Consider the following 17910-nt stretch of genomic DNA (forward strand, 5'->3'; position numbering starts at 1 on the left):
CAATCACCAAAGGCAAGGAACCACCGATTTCGCCACGTCTTCTGGGACGATGGTGGTTGCCCTATAAAGTATCCTCTCTCTCCTTCGCTTCGACACTGACTGCACCCAGCCCAAAGTTGCCCGCTTGCTCGGAGCACAGACGCATGAATCGCCAAAGGAGGGCTCCTCGCTTCGCCAACCACCATGTTATGTACACCCTGCAGATACAATTTAAATTGGGATTATATCGCCTGTGGCATAGCCAGCTCGAAAGCATCATTTGCACCCAAGGATGCAATGGTAACCTCAATCCATGTTTGTACATGGCTGAGAACACCATAACGCAACCCTCAGGGGGGTATCTAGCCGCTTTAGGTATGGGCAACCTCAACCCCACACACCGGTATCGCATAATCGCTTGACTCTAGATCATACAGCTCATCATATTTTTCTTCGGTAGTGGAACCCCTATTGGAATGCCCACATCGGCGGATGCTACTACCACCGTACCACACCCGATGGCCCACCCGCCACTTCCACTAGCCTCTGGTGCCCGGGTTATCCTCCAAAGACTGGCTTGCAAGCTTCTGAGGCCACATAGTTCCTTTGCATCTCCCTATAAGCTTCCCCAGAACTCCTTGATTGCTATTCCCCAACCCTATTTCCTCCACTATCGCCTTCCACCACACGCCAGATTTCCCCATCAGCACTCCAAGTCTTCATTAGGGCTACCACTCAAACTCTTCCCCACCAAGGCATGAGGACTTGGGGAGTTTTGACTTTCTCTTCCAGAATTATCAGACATCTACAAACACAAAAAGGGAAACTAAGGGGCATGCGAAGATTGAAAACAAGAGCCTAGGCACGTTCTAAATATGCTCATGGACGTTCATCTACGCTCATATCACATTCATGCAAAACTCAAACAAAAGAGGCATTTCAATCCATAAGGGGAGAATGAGCACAAGGCATACCTTGTTATCTCCACCGTCCACGGTTGCCGGAAATCGCTGCTCACGAGGGTACTTTCTCGCTCGAAATCGCCCGCCGCCCTTGAAATCTCTGAAATCGCCTGCTCGCTTCACTAAAATCTTCCGAAAACTCTGTGCTCATTCCTTCAGCTCTCCACAACCTTTTAGGCACGAGGGACCCTTCGATTCTTGCTCCAAGCAATAACTCATCATACCGCTGGGACGCTCGATTTCCACGAACAGACGCTTATACCATCGCCACATGGCACTCATGACGCTACACCTTCCTTCGAGAAGGCTCCTTCCGGCTTGGAAGGATCATCGGCGATGACGCCACACCTTCCTTCTAAGGCTCCTTCCGGCTTGAAGGCCTCTCGCGACACGCGATGACGCCACACCTTCCTTCGGAAGGCATGATGACGCTACACCTTCCTTCGGCGCTCCTTCCGCTTGGAAGGAGACTCGCGGCCGACGCCACACGCCTTCGAAGGCATGATAACGCCACACCTTCCTTCTGAAGGCTCCCTTCCAAGCTTGAAGGAGACTTTGCGATGACGTCACACCTTCCTTCGGAAGCATGATGACGCCACACCTTCCCTTCTGGCTCCCTTCCGGCTTGGAAGGACCCTTCGCGACACGCGATGACGCCACACCTTCCATTCGAAGGCATGATGACGTCACACCTTCCTCTGGCTCCTTTCCGGCTTGGGCGAGACTGTGACGCCACACCTTCCTTCGAAGGCATGATGACGCCACACCTTCTTCAAGGCTCCCTTCCGGAGCTTAAGACCTCCGGCTGACGCCACACCTCCCTTCTAAGGCTCCTTCCGCTTGGAAGGCCTCGCGATGACGCGATGATCGCCACACCTTCCTTCTTAAGGCATGATGACGCCACACCTTCCTTCGGAAGGCTCCTTCCAAGCTTGGAAGGAGACTGATGACGCTACACCTTCCTTCTAAGGTACCGTGATGTCATACCTACCTTCGAAGGCTCTTCTAGGCCACCTTCGCACCCCTATGACCGAAAAAAAGGGTGCCTTCTAGTTTTCAAACTTGGGACTAGGGGACTACCTGCACTACACACACCGACACGCTTGGTTGAATTACACAACCTCTTCACAAGTTCCCAAACATAAGCCACTTCTGATTGACAACTTGGAGGACTATCACATACACCATAATTAACTGCGTGATTGAATTAAGGTAGACATGTCTTCCTCCGCCAAAGGGAGATGCTCTTCAAGGGACAACCACCGAAGTGATCTGCCAAACCTAAAACACAGAGACACGTGTCATTAATTAAGAACTTGCACAAAGTCCCACATCGGAACTTTTGTGCAAACCTCCTACTTTACTTCCTTATAAATAGGGAACAAGAACTAGAAAAGGGTAACTTCTCTCTCGCTATTATCATTTTTTGCAAAAGTCACTACCTAGTGACTCAGCATCGAGAGCCTTCGGCCGGCACCACACCTGTCCGGCTTAACGACGCTTCTCCTATCTTTGTCTTCTCGCAGTTAGCCTCTACATCAAGGCCCTGGACCTCTCTCTCTTGCCAAAAACAATCCCTATCTCTAAGTTGATTCTCAAAAGAGCATCAACAAAGGATGACTTTGCTCGTCCAAGACTTAGTGCTTTGATCTATGTTGTTCTTGACCTGATTTCTGATATTTCTTGTTGTCGAGGATGTTACGATGAAGATCATGTCATTCTCTCAACAAGGGTCTCTAGCTGTTTGCATACTTTCTGCAAATGGTACCATTTCAAATGTTATATCGCAGCCCAGCTTCTTCGGGGTACTTTAACATATGAGGTATGGCCTTCACTCGTCCTTTCAAATTGTGTGTTATTACTATACAATGTGTTCTTAGTTGCAAGCTATTTACATACTTGGTGTTGTGTATATCATATGTTATTTATTTTAAATGCTCTATATTTAAGAGTATAACTTTCAGTATTTTTGTTATTGTTCTGCTACTATAACTAGTGAACAATACATTAAATCAAAAGAAAATACAGCAATTATTGACTCCATATGTTCCTGCAGAAGACAACATTAATGGAAGATTGGTAAACTCTATAACTGTTCTAGTAAATGACTTGTATAAGTTCTTATCTTTATGCTGACCAAAAAGTCACAAGTTTGTAACTTGGCTGACATGATGTAGTTAAACTGTTATCATACCCAGTTTCCTGACGTTGTTGATCGGGAGAAAATTTGACGGTGGTTTTGTTTCTTTTAAATTTTACAGGGCCGTTTTGAGATACTTTCCTTGTCTGGATCATATATTGCAATTGAGAACGCAGGAACAAAGAGCAGATCTGGTGGCATGAGTGTCGCTTTGGCAGGTCCAAATGGTAGAGTGGTTTGGGGAGTGCTTGCTGGTATGTTGATAGCTGCTGGCCCTGTGCAGGTAACATCATTTCCTAGGAAGAGAGAACAAAAGATGAAGTAAAAGAAGATTACTAGTCAGTCATTATATAATTGATTAATTTCTGACACGTTTAAAATGTTAATTTTACTATTTATTTACCAAAAAATCCAATTTTTTGTTATTATATTAGAAATTAATTGTTGTAATGTATTTTAGCTTACTTTATAACAGTGAATACTTCTTTTTTGCATGTTCCACCTGTATATATCAAGAGTTGTGCAGTTAATGTTTTCCTTTGAACTGTTTTAACTACATCAGGTTGTGGTGGGAGTTTTCTACCAGGTCACCAACATGGGCATCTCTACCCCACCTCAGCCACCCACCTCATCCCTATACCTCCTTAGCCTCAGCCTGGGTCTCCTGTGCAATGAGCTATAAACCCTCTGCCTCTCCTCCTATTTTTCTTCCACCTGGGCCCCTCCAAGTCCAAGAGAAGTGTCACTGTCACCAACACCCTCCTCATCAACCTTAATGAGCTCCCAACCCTAACCTAATAACCTCCAAAACGCCTCTGAAACTAGCACTGCATTGTCTAGGACCTCACCTACCAGAGAAGACACCATCATCAGCAATATCCACGTGAGGTAGGATGATATAAATTTGCTGCTTTAAATATAATATTATGATCAAAAAGTTTGGACCTTTTAATTTGTATTAACTTGTTTCATGGTTCAACTTGATTATGGTTGCTTTAAATAATATTTAGTGTGTCGTTTGTTGGGATTTTGCAGGAGGAGCATGAAGAGCAAATCGTTAAGAAAACTAAGATGGAAGAACAACTAATGGTTGTTTCTCAATCTTTGTCTGAAATGTAGGTAGGATGATAAATATTGGCCCCCTGGTTATCTTAATTTGATATGTCTTAAGTTCATTAAATGTGATACGAATATAATTGATCACTTTTGCTGCCTTCCAGTATAATGATCACTTTCATGTCCAATTATTCATTAATTTACACAATAAAATTGGTCTCTTTCATGTTAATTTAGTATGTAGTAGAAGCATGTATGCATGGTATATCATTTATTGTCGCACTTGATTGTGGCTGCTTTAATTAACTGCTACTAATTGTTCGATTTGATGGGGTTTTGCAGGAGTATGCAGTGCTGCTAACAATGGAGCAAGATAATATTAGAGAACAACCTAGGGAACTGTTTCAATTTCTGTCTGTAACGGAGGTACACCATTAATTATCCCCCTTATATCTTCATTTGATTTGTCTTAATTGCACACTTAATGTGATCTAAACATATAATGAATTACTTTTTTTACTGCTTCCACTATATTGGTCACTTTCAATTATTCATTTACCCAAAAGAAAAATGACCACTTCTATATTAGTGCAGGAACAACTTGGAATTCTGAAACCAGTAAGTATCTCAGAAGCACTAGAAGCACCACCGCCTTCAGATACTGATCAAAGAGAAGAGACAAACTCAAAGGGTGGGGAGCAAGAAGAAGAAGATAAGTTAATGTTTTCCTTTGAACTGTTTTAACTACATCAGGTTGTGGTGGGGAGTTTTCTACCAGGTCACCAGCATGGGCATCTCTACCCCACCCTCAGCCACCCACCTCATCCCTATACCTCCTTAGCCTCCGCCTGGGCCCTGTGCAATGTGAGCTATAAACCTCGCCTTCCTCCTATTTCTTCCACTGGGCCTCCAAGTCCAAGAGAAGTGTCACCGTTCACAACCTAATGAGCTTCTCAACCCTAACCCCAATAACCTCCAAACTAGCACTGCATTGTCTAGGACCTCACCTACACAGAGAAGACACCATCATCATCAATATCCACGTGAGTACTAAGATGTCCAGGACCCTACCATCATCATCAATACGAGGCCACGCACTGAGGTCTGAAACTGGCAGGAAGATTGGGGATATGGTTTGTTGGACCATTTGCTCAAACACATGGCGGGCAAGGTGGAGCCAGAGGTTTAGTTTGCGGGCACAATTGATGGAGCCATGGAGTATTGGCTGGAGAATGCTGATCTGCTAATAAACAATCGAGCTGATGGAGCCATGCGATCTAGCTATTCCTTTTTTTGGCAAATTAATCTAGCTCGTGCTTGCTGGTTGTTGTATATTTCTCTGGTGGATATAAGGTGCTTCTTCATGTGTCCAAGAATAAAGAGGATAATCTAGCTCTAGTGACCATGTCAAATTTGGGAACATGATGGTTCATTAATCCACCAAAGGTGAACCTTTCAATTTGGACATTTCATTTTAATTTGTTTATATTGATTATGGCTGCTTTAATTATTTGTTACTACTAATTGTTCTTCGATGGTTTTTGCAGAGTATGCATGCGTGCTGTAACAATGGAGCAAAATAAGATTAGAGAAAAACTTAGAAATGTCTCAACTGTCTGTAATGGAGGTCACCGATCAAGATATTAATTAATTATCCCCTCTTATCTCAATTGCAGTTAATGTGATCTAAACATATAATTAATCACTTTTATGTATTGTGCTGTAGATATTGGTCACCTTCAATTATTTCTCAACTTTGGCTGCTTTAAATATAATATTATGTTAAAAAAGTTTGGACCTTTTAATTTGTTTCATGGTTCAACTTGATTATGGCTGCTTTAAATAATATTAAGTGCTACGTTCTAATTGTCGTTTGTTGGGATTTTGCAAGAGGAGCATGCAGCAAATCGTTAAGAAAACTAAGATGGAAGAACAACTAATGGATGTTTCAATCTTGATCTGAAATGAAGGTAGGATGATATAAATTGACCCCTTGGTTATCTTAATTTGATATGTCTTAAGTTCATTGAACGTGAAATGAATATATAATTAAGAATCACTTACTGCCTTCCAGTATAATGATCACTTTCATGTCCAATTATTCATTAATTTTACAAATAAAATTGGTCTGTTTCATGTTAATTTAGTATGTAGTAGAAGCATGTATGCATGTTATAGCATTTGATGGATATGGAGGTTAAAATATCAATGCAAGAACAAATTGGGCAGGTAAGAACCACTTAAGTATCTCAGATGCACCACCGCCATCAGACACTGGTCAAGGAGCAGCGACAAAATCAAAGTGGCCCACATATCCTGAAACCACTCCTCAGTCTCTGTATTTTTGCTGCCTTGTCCTCGTGAGTTGCTGTGGCTGCTGGCTGCATATGATTGTCTCCTCCTTCAAGCTTATCTTCTTCTTCTTCTTGCTCCTCACCCTTTGATTTTGTCGCTGCTCTTTGACTAGTGTCTGATGGCGGTGGTGCATCTGAGATACTTAAGTGGTTCTTCCCTGCCCAATTTGTTCTTGCATTGATATTTTAACTTCCATATCCATCAAATGCTATAACATGCATACATGCTTCTACTACATACTAAATTAACATGAAACAGACCAATTTTATTGTGTAAATTAATGAATAATTGGACATGAAAGTGATCATTATACTGGAAGGCAGTAAGAAGTGATTCTTAATTATATATTCATTTCACGTTCAATGAACTTAAGACATATCAAATTAAGATAACCAGGGGGCCAATTTATATCATCCTACCTTCATTTCAGATTAAGATTGAGAAACATCCATTAGTTGTTCTTCCATCTTAGTTTTCTTAACGATTTGCTCTGCATGCTCCTCCTGCAAAATCCCAACAAACGACAATTAGAACGTAGCACTTAATATTATTTAAAGCAGCCATAATCAAGTTGAACCATGAAACAAATTAATAAAAATTAAAAGGTCCAAACTTCTTGAACATAATATTATATTTAAAGCAGCCAAAGTTGATAAATAATTGAAGGTGACCAATATACTGGCCGCAGTACAAAAGTGATTAATTATATGTTTAGATCACATTAAGTGTGCAATTAAGATACAAGGGGATAATTAATTAATATCTTGATCTGGTGTACCTCCATTACAAACAGAAATTGAGACATTTCCCTAAGTTTTTCTCTAATCTTATTTTGCTCCATTGTTAGCAGCACTGCATGCATACTCATGCAAAACCCCATCGTGTAGTAGTAGTTAATTAAAGCAGCCATAATCAATATAAACAAATTAAAATGAAATGTCCAAATTGAAAGGTTCACCTTTTGGTGGATTAATGAACCATCATGTTCCCAGGAATTTGACGTGGTCACTAGAGCTAGATTATCCTCTTTATTCTTGGACACATGAAGAAGCACCCTGTATATCCACCAAGAAATATACAACAACCAACTTAAACAGAGAGCTAGATTAATTTGCCAAAAGAAAAAGAAGAAAAGCAGAGAGCTAGATACCCCATGGCTCCATCAGCTCGCTTTCTGATATTAAACAGATCAGCACTCTCCAGCCAATACTCCATGGCTCCATCAGCATTGTGCTGCCGCCTAAACCTCTGGGCTCCACCTGGCACCACCTTGCCCGCCATGTGTTTGAGCAAATGGTCCAACAAACCCGTATCCCCAATCAGCTTCCTTGCCACAGACCTCAGCGCTGGCCTCAGTATTGATGATGATGGTGAGGGTCCTAGACATCTTAGTACTCACAAGTGGATATTGATGATGATGGTGTCTTCTCTAGTAGGTGAGGGTCCTAGACAATGCAGTGCTAGTTTCAGACGCGTTTTGGAGGTTATTAGGGTTAGGGTTGGGGAGCTCATTAAGGTTGATGAGGAGGGTGTTGGTGACGGTGACACTTCTCTTGGTCTTGGAGGGTGGCCCAGGTGGAAGAAAAATAGGAGGAGAGGCAGAGGTTTTATAGCTCACATTGCAGCTACAGGCTTGACAGGAGACCCATGCTGAGGCTAAGGAGGTATAGGGATGAGGTGGGTGGCTGAGGTTGGGGTAGAGATCCACCAAGAAATATCACAAACACATACAACAACCAACTTAAACAGAGCTAGATTAATTTGCCAAAGGAAAAAGAAGAAAAGCACAGAGCTAGATTAAGGGACTCACATACACATTATGCATTGAACACAGAGGAGGTTTGTGCCGCCGCCTAAACCTCTGGGCTCCACCCGGCGCCACCTTGCCCGCCATGTGTTTGAGCAAATGGTCCAACAAACCTGTATCCCCAATCAGCTTCCTTGCCTCAGACCTCAGCGCTGGCCTCAGTATTGGGGTCCCGAATTTAGCACCCTTGGCCTTCATCACGCTTTCCTCTGCAGCCTTGTACCTTAAACCCAAATCAAAACATGAACCCTACTTCTTAACGCAGATCAAAATAACTAACAGTTATAACTAATTAAGAACAGAGTCCTCACCTCCCTGCAGACCATCTTGCCACTCTGTGTTTTACCAATTTTTGTTACCCGATCGGGGTACTGCTACCACTTGGTTCTGCTTCTGACGTTTTGCTATAGATTTTGATTTCTTTGTGGTTTTCTGGGCTTTCTATGGTGATCTTGGCGCTCTTCTTACCTAAGGTTCATCTTCCAGGGCACAACAGGAGGAGCCTCGTCCTCTGTTTTCACTTCTTCTTCTTCTTCTTCTTCTTAAATATCATCATCTTCCTATATCACAGTTATTGCTTTCTCACCATATTTTTCCTCGTCACCCCTGTAGAAACCATCACCATTTTCCTCTAGCTCTGTTAGCTCCTTCCCCTTCTCTTCTTGTTCCTCAGTACTAGAGCTCGGCGAAGGCTCATCCGGCGCTTACCCCACGTCGCCATCCCAGTGAACTTTAGCTCCGACCAGCATGGACCCTTTGGAAACCACACTCCTGTTCATGACCTCACCGCTGACTGCTGGGCTCGGTGAATAACTTCTCTGGTAATTTGTCGCCGCGGGTGTTGCAGCTCAGAAGCTCCGAACGTTGCTGATCTGCAATTTCTGCACAAAAATGCACAAAAATGCACAGAACTGCACAACGTTGCTCCGAAAAACCCACATAAAACTGATGAATCAAACATTTGCAGAACACCATACGAATCAAAATATCCAAGTGGCTATTACTTAATTAAAAATAGTCCATAGCATAGCATTACACAAAAAGGATCTTGCTCATCAGTCCATATAAATCCTAAATCGAATCTAAACCCTAATCACTTTTTGCCGCTTTGCTTCTCCTCCATCTTGACCATCTGCTTCTTGAATTGCAGTATATCCTCCTCCATTGCTTTACACTTCTGAACCGTTGTGTCCAGCGCCTGTGATCAAAAAAAGGAAGTCTCAACAAAAACAAAATATAAAAAGAAAAAAAGAAAAAAAGAAAAAGAAAAACATACAGCCTGCATCTTCAAAGCATCTTGGGCGCCTGCACTTTTCATCTCCTCCATTTCGACGGACTTCTGCTTCAGAGACTCCTCCAGCTTGTTCACTTTCTGCTTAAGGACAGCCACGTCCGAGTCGACCGTAAAAGACTGCAAAGCAGCCCTAGCCGTGCCAGCTGGTCCGATTTGAGCTACAGTATATATTGCCTTCACGGTGCCTATAGCAGCGTCTGCACTGCTAAGCATCTCTCGCCTCCCAATGTTCTTCTGGTCCCTGGGGTTTGCTGAAAAAGCGTTTGAAAAAAGACGACTTCTCGGGTTGTGTGATAAAGCACCTATGAGAAGACTTGTTACTGTACACTATATATATATAAATATATCTGTGGCAAAAACATTTGGTGGAGGGGGAGCAAGTCGTTGGGCACGTGTTTATATTTGGGTTATATTTTATATTTTCATACACTTAAAGCATGTACCAATTGGTTTTATTTTTATTTAGAATTAAAAAAGATAATATTGGTAGTTATGTTTTATAATCTATTATCTGATTTTGTTTTTAATTTTAAAATTTTTTAATATGAAAAAAAAAATATGAATTTACTATATTATCCTCTTTTAATTTTTAATATTTAAATTAACTAATGACATTTTTGAATTTTTAAATTTTTGAATTTACCATATTATCCTAATTTAATTAATAATTTAAAAGGAGTCATTAATTTAAAAGATGTTCTATATGGATGGGAGTCCAATTTCCCTGTTACTAAACTTCCTGTGCCTCCCTGTTGCTCTCTTAATTTTATGACACGTAGCTTAACCCTTGACGCTACTCTTTAATGCTACTAAAGCTGTTAAGTCCATTATTATTTTAAACAATAAAAAATGTTAGAACGCGAGGGAGGTAGGAGAGAATAACTTGTAACCCCCTTCTAAGTTCTAACACGTTCTTTACCATCCAACGAGAAAGGCAGGAGAAATAATACCTTGTTTACTATACTAATTTAGAACAGAACTAGATGATTTTATTGTTTTATTTAGTCTGAATATTGAGGGATAAAATGGAGTACAAGACAAAAATTCGCGATGCTCCCCCGCGATAAATTAGATAGATTCTTCATCTATTGAATTAAAAGTTGAAGGAGAATTTTGCTTCTTTCTGATTCTGTAATAATATATGCAGGATCGTCCGATTAGCCTTCAATTTTGCAATTGTATTGTATGCGATGGCTCCAAGACCAGCAGCCAAAAATGGGAAAGAGATGATCAAACCAGATGCAGGGGATGCGTTTTTGCAGAGCAAAGAAGATGCAGTGTGTAGAAGATGTAAGGGCTGAAAATGAAGAGCCGTGCAAACTTGTTTTTGTCAAACGCGTATTTTAATTATCTTAATTTTAAAAATGGGTTAAAGAGATTTAACGGAGTTAAATTACTATTAAGTTGTGTGCCACATGTCACAAAGCTAACAAAAACACGGGGCACAAGGAAATTGGTAACAGGAAAATTGGACTCTATGATGGCCGCAATTTATTTTTCTTCTACTTTATGTTATGTCTGCATGATATCAATCAAATAACGATGATATTACCATATGGACCTCAACAACATGCACGACCAAAATTCACCAAATTAAAAGACCACATATATATATATATATATACAAGGATATTACCATATGGACCACTAACAACATGCATGACCAAAATTCACCAAATTAAAGACCATATATATAATAGGATATATTAATATTTTATTTGCCACAATAACTGTACACGTGTGTGCCTTAGTACAAAAATCGCTTATGTTACACAAAAAGCCAATGAAACCCCCCAACATTGATGTAAAGTCCCTAATGATATTTTTTACGAATATTATTATAAATAATAGAGAGAGAGAGAGAGAGAGAGAGAGAGTCCATGTGGGAGTAGTGGGAGGAGAGCACCTGATACACCCTAGTCGCTAGTCTACACTAACCTCCTGCTTTTAATTTTATTTTATTTACAAAATAAGACTGACGCTCTGCCCTCTCCTCCTTTTCTTGGCCCTCAATCCTCACTGAATTTAAAGTAAACGTTTAAAAAACCAACATATTAGAAACCATAACTTAAATTTAGGAAAGAAGATAACTAAATTAGCAATTTTCTTAAGTAAACTTTATCAACAAGGACAAAAGTGAGATGGAAAAGGACAAGGGAAGGGGCATAACTGCTGAATTACTTGTCCTTACACAACAAAAGTTGGCTCAAAATAAAGTAATTCACATATAAAATGGCAAATAACATCATGCAGACGTCTGAATCAAACAAATTGGCAGAGAGAAAAATCTCCTAAAGTATTTCAAATAACGGGTGTGCTCTATATTCAAATATATATATATAGATTGGGCACGAGCTCCGTGGAAGGAAGAGCGCAAGTGTCGTGGACGCGTTTGAATTTGCAACGTGTGGTGAGGTCCTTTAATCAGAGCCGTTGATGTTAATGACCTTTGGTCAGACTCGATCGAGGGTGTTGGATGTTTTAATCTTGGTCGGCTTCATGACCTTTGGTACTCGTGGAAAGTGCATGCTGTTCGAGAATTGACACATCAATAGTAGGATTGGGCTTTACAAATCCACGTAGACAGAGTCAATCCACCTGTATTTTGGATGTAGTGTCTCTAGTTAGTGCAGCATTTAGGCGAACTAGGTGTGATCTTTAAGTTGATGAGTGATTGGGGCCAAGAAAAAGGAGGAGAGGGCGAGCGCTTGTCACTGATTTTGTAAATAAAATAAAATTAAAAGCGTGATAGCGAGTAGTCTAGTGAGACGCGACAAGATTAGGTGTATCAGGGAAATGCAATGATGATTATTATTATAATAATAGAGAGAGTCCTTGTCAGGCTGCTGCGGCTTAGAAATCATCATTGCATTTCCCTGATACACCCTAGAAATTTTTTCTTAGTAACAATAACAGATATTGTAATTTGTAAATGCAGGTTTATAGTAGTTAGCAAATATGAAATGAAAATGCTGTGCATTATTCACATGCCATGATTATAGCATTTACTTTCTTATCTTTATTGAAGTTATTCCCTTTGTTAACAATACAAATATAACTATGCAGCTGCTCTTATTGTAGCAAGAAAGGAAACATGGCGTAGAAGGGAAATTTGGTACACATAGTTGGTCGTTCTAATTAGGCACTATAGAAATTTTTAATAGAAACCGTTCGATCTGTTTCATGTATCATTTAAAATCGTTAGATTAGTTTCAACAGAGAGTGAGTGAGCCTTGATTTTCTACTGAACTTTGTATAAATAATAAAAAGCTTTACTTTTTTTGAGAGTGAAATTAGAAAAATGTGTAGAGAGAGAGAGAGAGAGTGAAATTAGTTCATAAGTGTACTGAGAATGAGATTATGTTAGACAAAGAGCCGGTAAAACCCCCAATATTGATGTAAAGTTCCTAATGATATTTTCCTACAAATATTATTATAATATCTAGAGAGAGAGAAATGAAACGACCAAGTTGAATCAACCCTTAGCAGAGTTATTCACAGAAGGGCTAGGAGTTGCCATAGCAAGCCATCATTTCTGTCCCATCCATGTGGGAGTAGTGGAAGGAGATGAAGAAGAGCACCACCTTGTCGGCTCGTCATGCTGCTGCTGCTGCTTAGAAGACTCATCATTGATAACTGCTCTAAGCCTTGTCTATTTGTTTGTATGCTTTTATTTAGTAATGGTCATTTTTTATATATACACAAAAGAAGAAAAATCATAATTTGATACAATATCGGAATTATGATTTACTTGTAAGAGAAGAAAAGGCTCTTCATTATGCACAAGGACCAACCCATTGAAATTGCTTTAATTAAATTGGCTTGGGTGGCATCTCATGCGGTCGGTTGTCCAAAATCAACAAAAATTAAAGGCAATACACATCACACGAACTGTACTAGTTGCATTATCTTTTATCTACGCCAAGCACACGGGACATATGTTAGAAACATTCTTGGCCCAGCCAACAAGCAACAATAACAGAAGGCTTTGTCTCTCTTAAACAATATTCTGCAAACCCATTGGAAGGAAAAACAGAAACAAAGATGGCACAAACGGCAATATGTTAAAGCCATCAAATTATCCTCCAGTTGTCCTTCCTCTGCCTTATTTCACGCAGAGCTTCAACAGCAGTTTTGCGACCAATCCTCTCCTGTAAAACAAGTTAAACATCTACGTAAGGAAGCCGTATGTATGCATGGCGCGAGTTGGCTATTGAAAGCGAGCATGCTGCAGTTGGTCATGCTAGAGTTGGCAAAAACCGAAAGTTGTATAAACATGGAACAATACAATACCAACTTCTTAATCATTTCAATTCAAATTTAGTAACAAACTGTGCTACATCAGTTTCCAAATATTCACTTACTACTTTTTTCTCAATTGAAAACCATGATATGGTTATCAACTTAAAGGAGAATACGCAAACCTGAAGCTCTGGTAGATCAGCCCGCATAAAAGGGTTCATCTCCATCTCTTCCTCAATGGTTGAAGGAACTGTGGGAGGCCTGTTTCCTGCTGCTTCTGTGCCCATGATAACTTCTGCTTTATTTTCTCATTGTCTGGTTCAACTGTCAGAGAAAATTGCAAGTTCTTCACTGTGTACTGGAGCAATACCAATCAAATCATTACCTTTGCCTTACGGACTGAAAGACATACAGCATATACAACAACAATTGAATGAATATGACAGTTATAAACTATGATAATCATTGGAACTAAATTGGAAAATAAACAACCCAATTCATCCTTGATCAGGAGAAGGAAATAGATTGCATTGTTTAAGTACATCAAACTTTGGGGCCTGTAAACATCATCAATTAATAATGTCCCGTCATTGAGTAAAATTTCAAGACACAAAGAAATCCAGAATCTTCTTTTACCTCATGGCCACAGTAAACTCGTGTTGGCTTTGGCAATGAACCCAAAGTCACACATAGCGACTGATGCATCTGTTCTGCTGTTCCTTCGAAAAATTTACCACAACCCGCAATAAACTACATATAGAGCAGGAACCACAGTTAACTGCTTGCATCCTTATAAATAGACATAAATCTAGTAAATTAAAAGAGATTCAGAGAACCACCCTATTACAGCCTAAATGTTCCTAAGAACATAAAAAAGGTTTCAGTATTCCAAACTTCTAAGTATTTGGCATTACTACATAGGGGGACAGATGTGACATCGACTTCATCCTGCAAGACAATAACCCATGTCTCCAGCACAACACATTCAAATAAACTTAAGACTACGGAAACCAGGTACCCTAAGAGGCCTTTCATGACATCTGTCACTGATTTCAGATTTCAAAGAAAGTAAAGCTCCTTCACTCAACTTACCAATGTGTCTCCAGTAAAAACAGCTGGGTCATCTCCCTCTTTGTTAGTCACATAATAGCTTATGTGACCTTTAGTGTGGCTGGTGAGAGCAAGTTCAGGAGAAGAATATAATTAAAAACATAAAAAGGAAAGACATACATAAAGTTAAATCATCTAAGCTAAGATAGCATGGAAGCAATACCTAATCTAATGATCACGGTCCTATAGCCCTCTTTTTCTTGCCAGGTTTAGATTCAAATTCTCTATCATATCATGCTATAAAGGATCAAGGATATCTTTTGTTAAAGAACTATGATGCATTTAATCCCAAACAAAAGAAAAACTTGAGAACATTTGTGTGCCAGAAAGGCAATAATATGCTGTTGTTGCTCTTTACAGTCCAAAAAGAGGTAGATTAGTCAAACTCCAAAGAGACTAAAAAAATATCAGTCGTATAGCAGACTTAAGAACATTACACATTAATGAAAGACAAATCTGCAAGGAAGATGCATACCAAGGTGTGTGAAGAGACAATATATGAACATCAGCCCCGAGAGAAATCTTATCACCGTTGTCCACCTTATCAGTGCAGCCCTTTACATTATCAATAGAACCACCATATACCTTAATCCCCGGCACCAGCTGCTTTATCTTCTCATTTCCACCAGCGTGATCCCTACCACATCAATGCAGCAGCAAAAACACTTAAAACAGAGGCAACTAACCCATAAGTCTAATCTTTACATTTACCCAAACTAAGATGCTCAATACAATCTTGGCCTGTCAGATTATTACCCAAGTAAGATATGAACCCCAAGTACCTATTTGCTGGCACTTATATCCAAAACAAATATAATACATATAATAATTTTGCAGTGACATGTTATGTTGCAGTTGAATATGAGTAATGGGTATGCAGAAATAAAGCACACGGGTGTGAATATAAGTGATTGAATGGTAAATTTGATGAAAACGATGCAAACATTTACACACCAGTGGTGGTGAGTGGTGAGGACGAGCTTGATATCAACGCCATGTTCTTGAGCTGCTTTAAGAACCTTTTCAGGCTCAACTGGATCCACAGCTGCAGCTTCTTTGGTACTCTCGTCAATGATTCTGTTAATCCAAACCCAGCAAGCCATAATCACCATTAACAATTACAATTTTACAATTAAATTAATTATGCTAGAAAGTAGAAAGACCCTGATAAAAACGATAATCAGAAATTGAGATGAAAAGAGGGATTTTGGCTCACAGGTATGCGTAGTTGTCCTCTAAGCAAGCAACGTGGTGGATTTTCATCTCCGTTGTTTGATGGTCTCTTTCTTCTGGAAACCTCTGGCTTCTGATTGAACAGTCCACAGAGAGCAGTGAGGAAATGCAAATACCGTAAAATGGTCTGATTTCGCCACGTCTGATTTAGTTGACACGTGTCGCAAAGCCAAGCCAGCCAGCACGCCAGATGAGTAGACAGCCCGACGTGAAGGAAAAAAAAAAATTGAACCTGGGTCGACCCGAACTGAAATGTATGGAGCACCGAGTACAAAAAGCCCGCAATAGGGTTCTGGCGTGGGTTTCTTACCGGAAGCGCAAACAGGAGGAGGAGAATCAGGAGCTCGCCATGGGGAGGAGTGAGTGACTCTCTCTTGCATTCATCTTATTTTTCCCTCATTTATTTCTTCGTTCTTCGCCCATTGATGTATTATACATGTATCTATCTAATTTTTTGTTTAAAGATCTGATTGCGTTTACCGTTTTATTGGCGCGAGATGAATTTCGTTGTCAAAAGAATCGTTTCTGTGTTTTTATCAAGCTATTTTTGATACAGAAATGGGATTTGTTGTATGTTATCGGTTTATTTTCTAACGTTGGTATTGGAATTTAAACGTTGAGGACATCTTAACCGTTGCACAAATGTAATTTCTAAGACCCAATTGTTTTTGTGAGTTGTTTATTTTGGAACCTTTTTTTGGCCCAAGCCAATTGTTGTGGCAATCTTAGCAAATGTCGTTGTCAATGTTGTATAAGTTTGATATATATTTTATTCAGATTCTAATTTCAATTGTTGAATTTGGCAAAGTGAATTCTTTATTGTCTGTAAGTTTGATATAATCATGTTTTTATGATGATTTTTTGGATGCTCTGTTATTGTTGTAGGGCCTGCAAGGTGTTATAGGCAGATTAAGAACAAGCCATACCCGAAGTCACGTTTCTGTCGCGGTGTGCCTGATCCTAAGATCAGAATTTATAATGTTGGAATGAAGAAGAAAGGTGTTGATGAGTTTCCCTTCTGCGTCCATCTTGTGAGTTGGGAAAAAGAGAATGTTTCAAGTGAGGCACTTGAGGCAGCTAGGATTGCTTGCAACAAATACATGACCAAATTTGCTGGGAAGGATACGTTTGGAAAATTCATTTATCACGAGTAATTATTTCATTTATCACGCTTGGAAAATTCATTTTTGCTTCATAGGAAAAATGAAGTATGCCCTCCATCTCGTTCCTTTCTCATGAAAAATCAAGGCAAACATTAATTGTATTTTATGACCAATCTGCCCCTATTAGTTACGTGTAAAGGTTAACATAAGTTACCTTTTGCATATTTCTAATTTAGGGTATAATTGAAAATCAATACACATTATGTTTTCATTTCCTGCACAAACCAAACATGAGAAAACAAATAAAACGATATTTATAGTCCTTTCTCAGTGTTACCGAACTTGAGATAGAAATCTTCCCCTGAGAAGGATATTTGAATTCATTTCACATGTGTTTCTTTATGCACACCAAACGCCTATAGTTTGTGTATTATAAAATTATAAAGTTCCAATTTTAGGGGAAGATAATCACAAAAGAAAGAAAAAAAAAAAGAAAGAGTCAAAGAATGGTGGACCGCGTTAGGTTCATTTCACATCGACGAGTGATGCTGCTATAATATGATGTACTTTTTTATATTATCCAACTTGAGTTTTAATGGAACTTTGCTTAAATGGCTGAACAAGTGCCA

At 39.7% G+C, this 17910-nt stretch overlaps 3 protein-coding genes, 1 long non-coding RNA gene and 1 pseudogene across 5 annotated transcripts; 2 read left to right on the forward strand and 3 right to left on the reverse strand.

The window, feature by feature from the left end:
* Nucleotides 1–2644: 2644 nt before the first annotated feature.
* LOC148914412 (AT-hook motif nuclear-localized protein 7-like) lies at nucleotides 2645–5082 on the forward strand. Its single transcript, XM_089043676.1, is given in 4 exon segments — nucleotides 2645–2735; nucleotides 2738–2763; nucleotides 3203–3364; nucleotides 4891–5082. Coding segments are annotated over 4 exon segments (471 nt in total).
* On the forward strand, nucleotides 4039–4790 carry LOC148914413 (uncharacterized). Of its 2 annotated transcripts, none has more exons than XR_016123059.1 (3): nucleotides 4039–4200; nucleotides 4480–4563; nucleotides 4727–4790. It is a non-coding gene; the product is annotated as an uncharacterized LOC148914413 (long non-coding RNA). The 2 variants fall into 2 exon arrangements; XR_016123058.1 differs by having other exon boundaries at nucleotides 4079–4200; nucleotides 4732–4790.
* Nucleotides 5083–6923: 1841 nt separating the features above from the next.
* On the reverse strand, nucleotides 6924–9078 carry LOC148914414 (protein DYAD-like; annotated as a pseudogene).
* Nucleotides 9079–9277: 199 nt separating this feature from the next.
* Nucleotides 9278–9834, reverse strand: LOC148914415 (uncharacterized). The gene is made up of 2 exons (XM_089043668.1): nucleotides 9576–9834; nucleotides 9278–9497 (listed from the first exon to the last, which is right to left on the reverse strand). Exons 1-2 carry the CDS (start codon nucleotides 9804–9806, stop codon nucleotides 9393–9395), a joined length of 336 nt encoding a protein of 111 aa, XP_088899794.1. The 5' UTR covers nucleotides 9807–9834; the 3' UTR covers nucleotides 9278–9392.
* A 3505-nt stretch (nucleotides 9835–13339) lies between these two features.
* On the reverse strand, nucleotides 13340–16321 carry LOC103344391 (hydroxyacylglutathione hydrolase cytoplasmic-like). The gene is given in 8 exon segments (XM_089043665.1): nucleotides 13340–13744; nucleotides 14018–14094; nucleotides 14097–14193; nucleotides 14472–14585; nucleotides 14928–15006; nucleotides 15421–15582; nucleotides 15900–16022; nucleotides 16162–16321. Coding segments are annotated over 8 exon segments (777 nt in total). The 5' UTR covers nucleotides 16209–16321; the 3' UTR covers nucleotides 13340–13666.
* Between the last annotated feature and the right edge of the window lie 1589 nt (nucleotides 16322–17910).

This window comes from Prunus mume, unplaced genomic scaffold (genome assembly GCF_029339155.1).
Source record: "Prunus mume cultivar Tortuosa unplaced genomic scaffold, ASM2933915v1 scaffold11, whole genome shotgun sequence".
NCBI classification, from domain to species: domain Eukaryota; kingdom Viridiplantae; phylum Streptophyta; class Magnoliopsida; order Rosales; family Rosaceae; genus Prunus; species Prunus mume.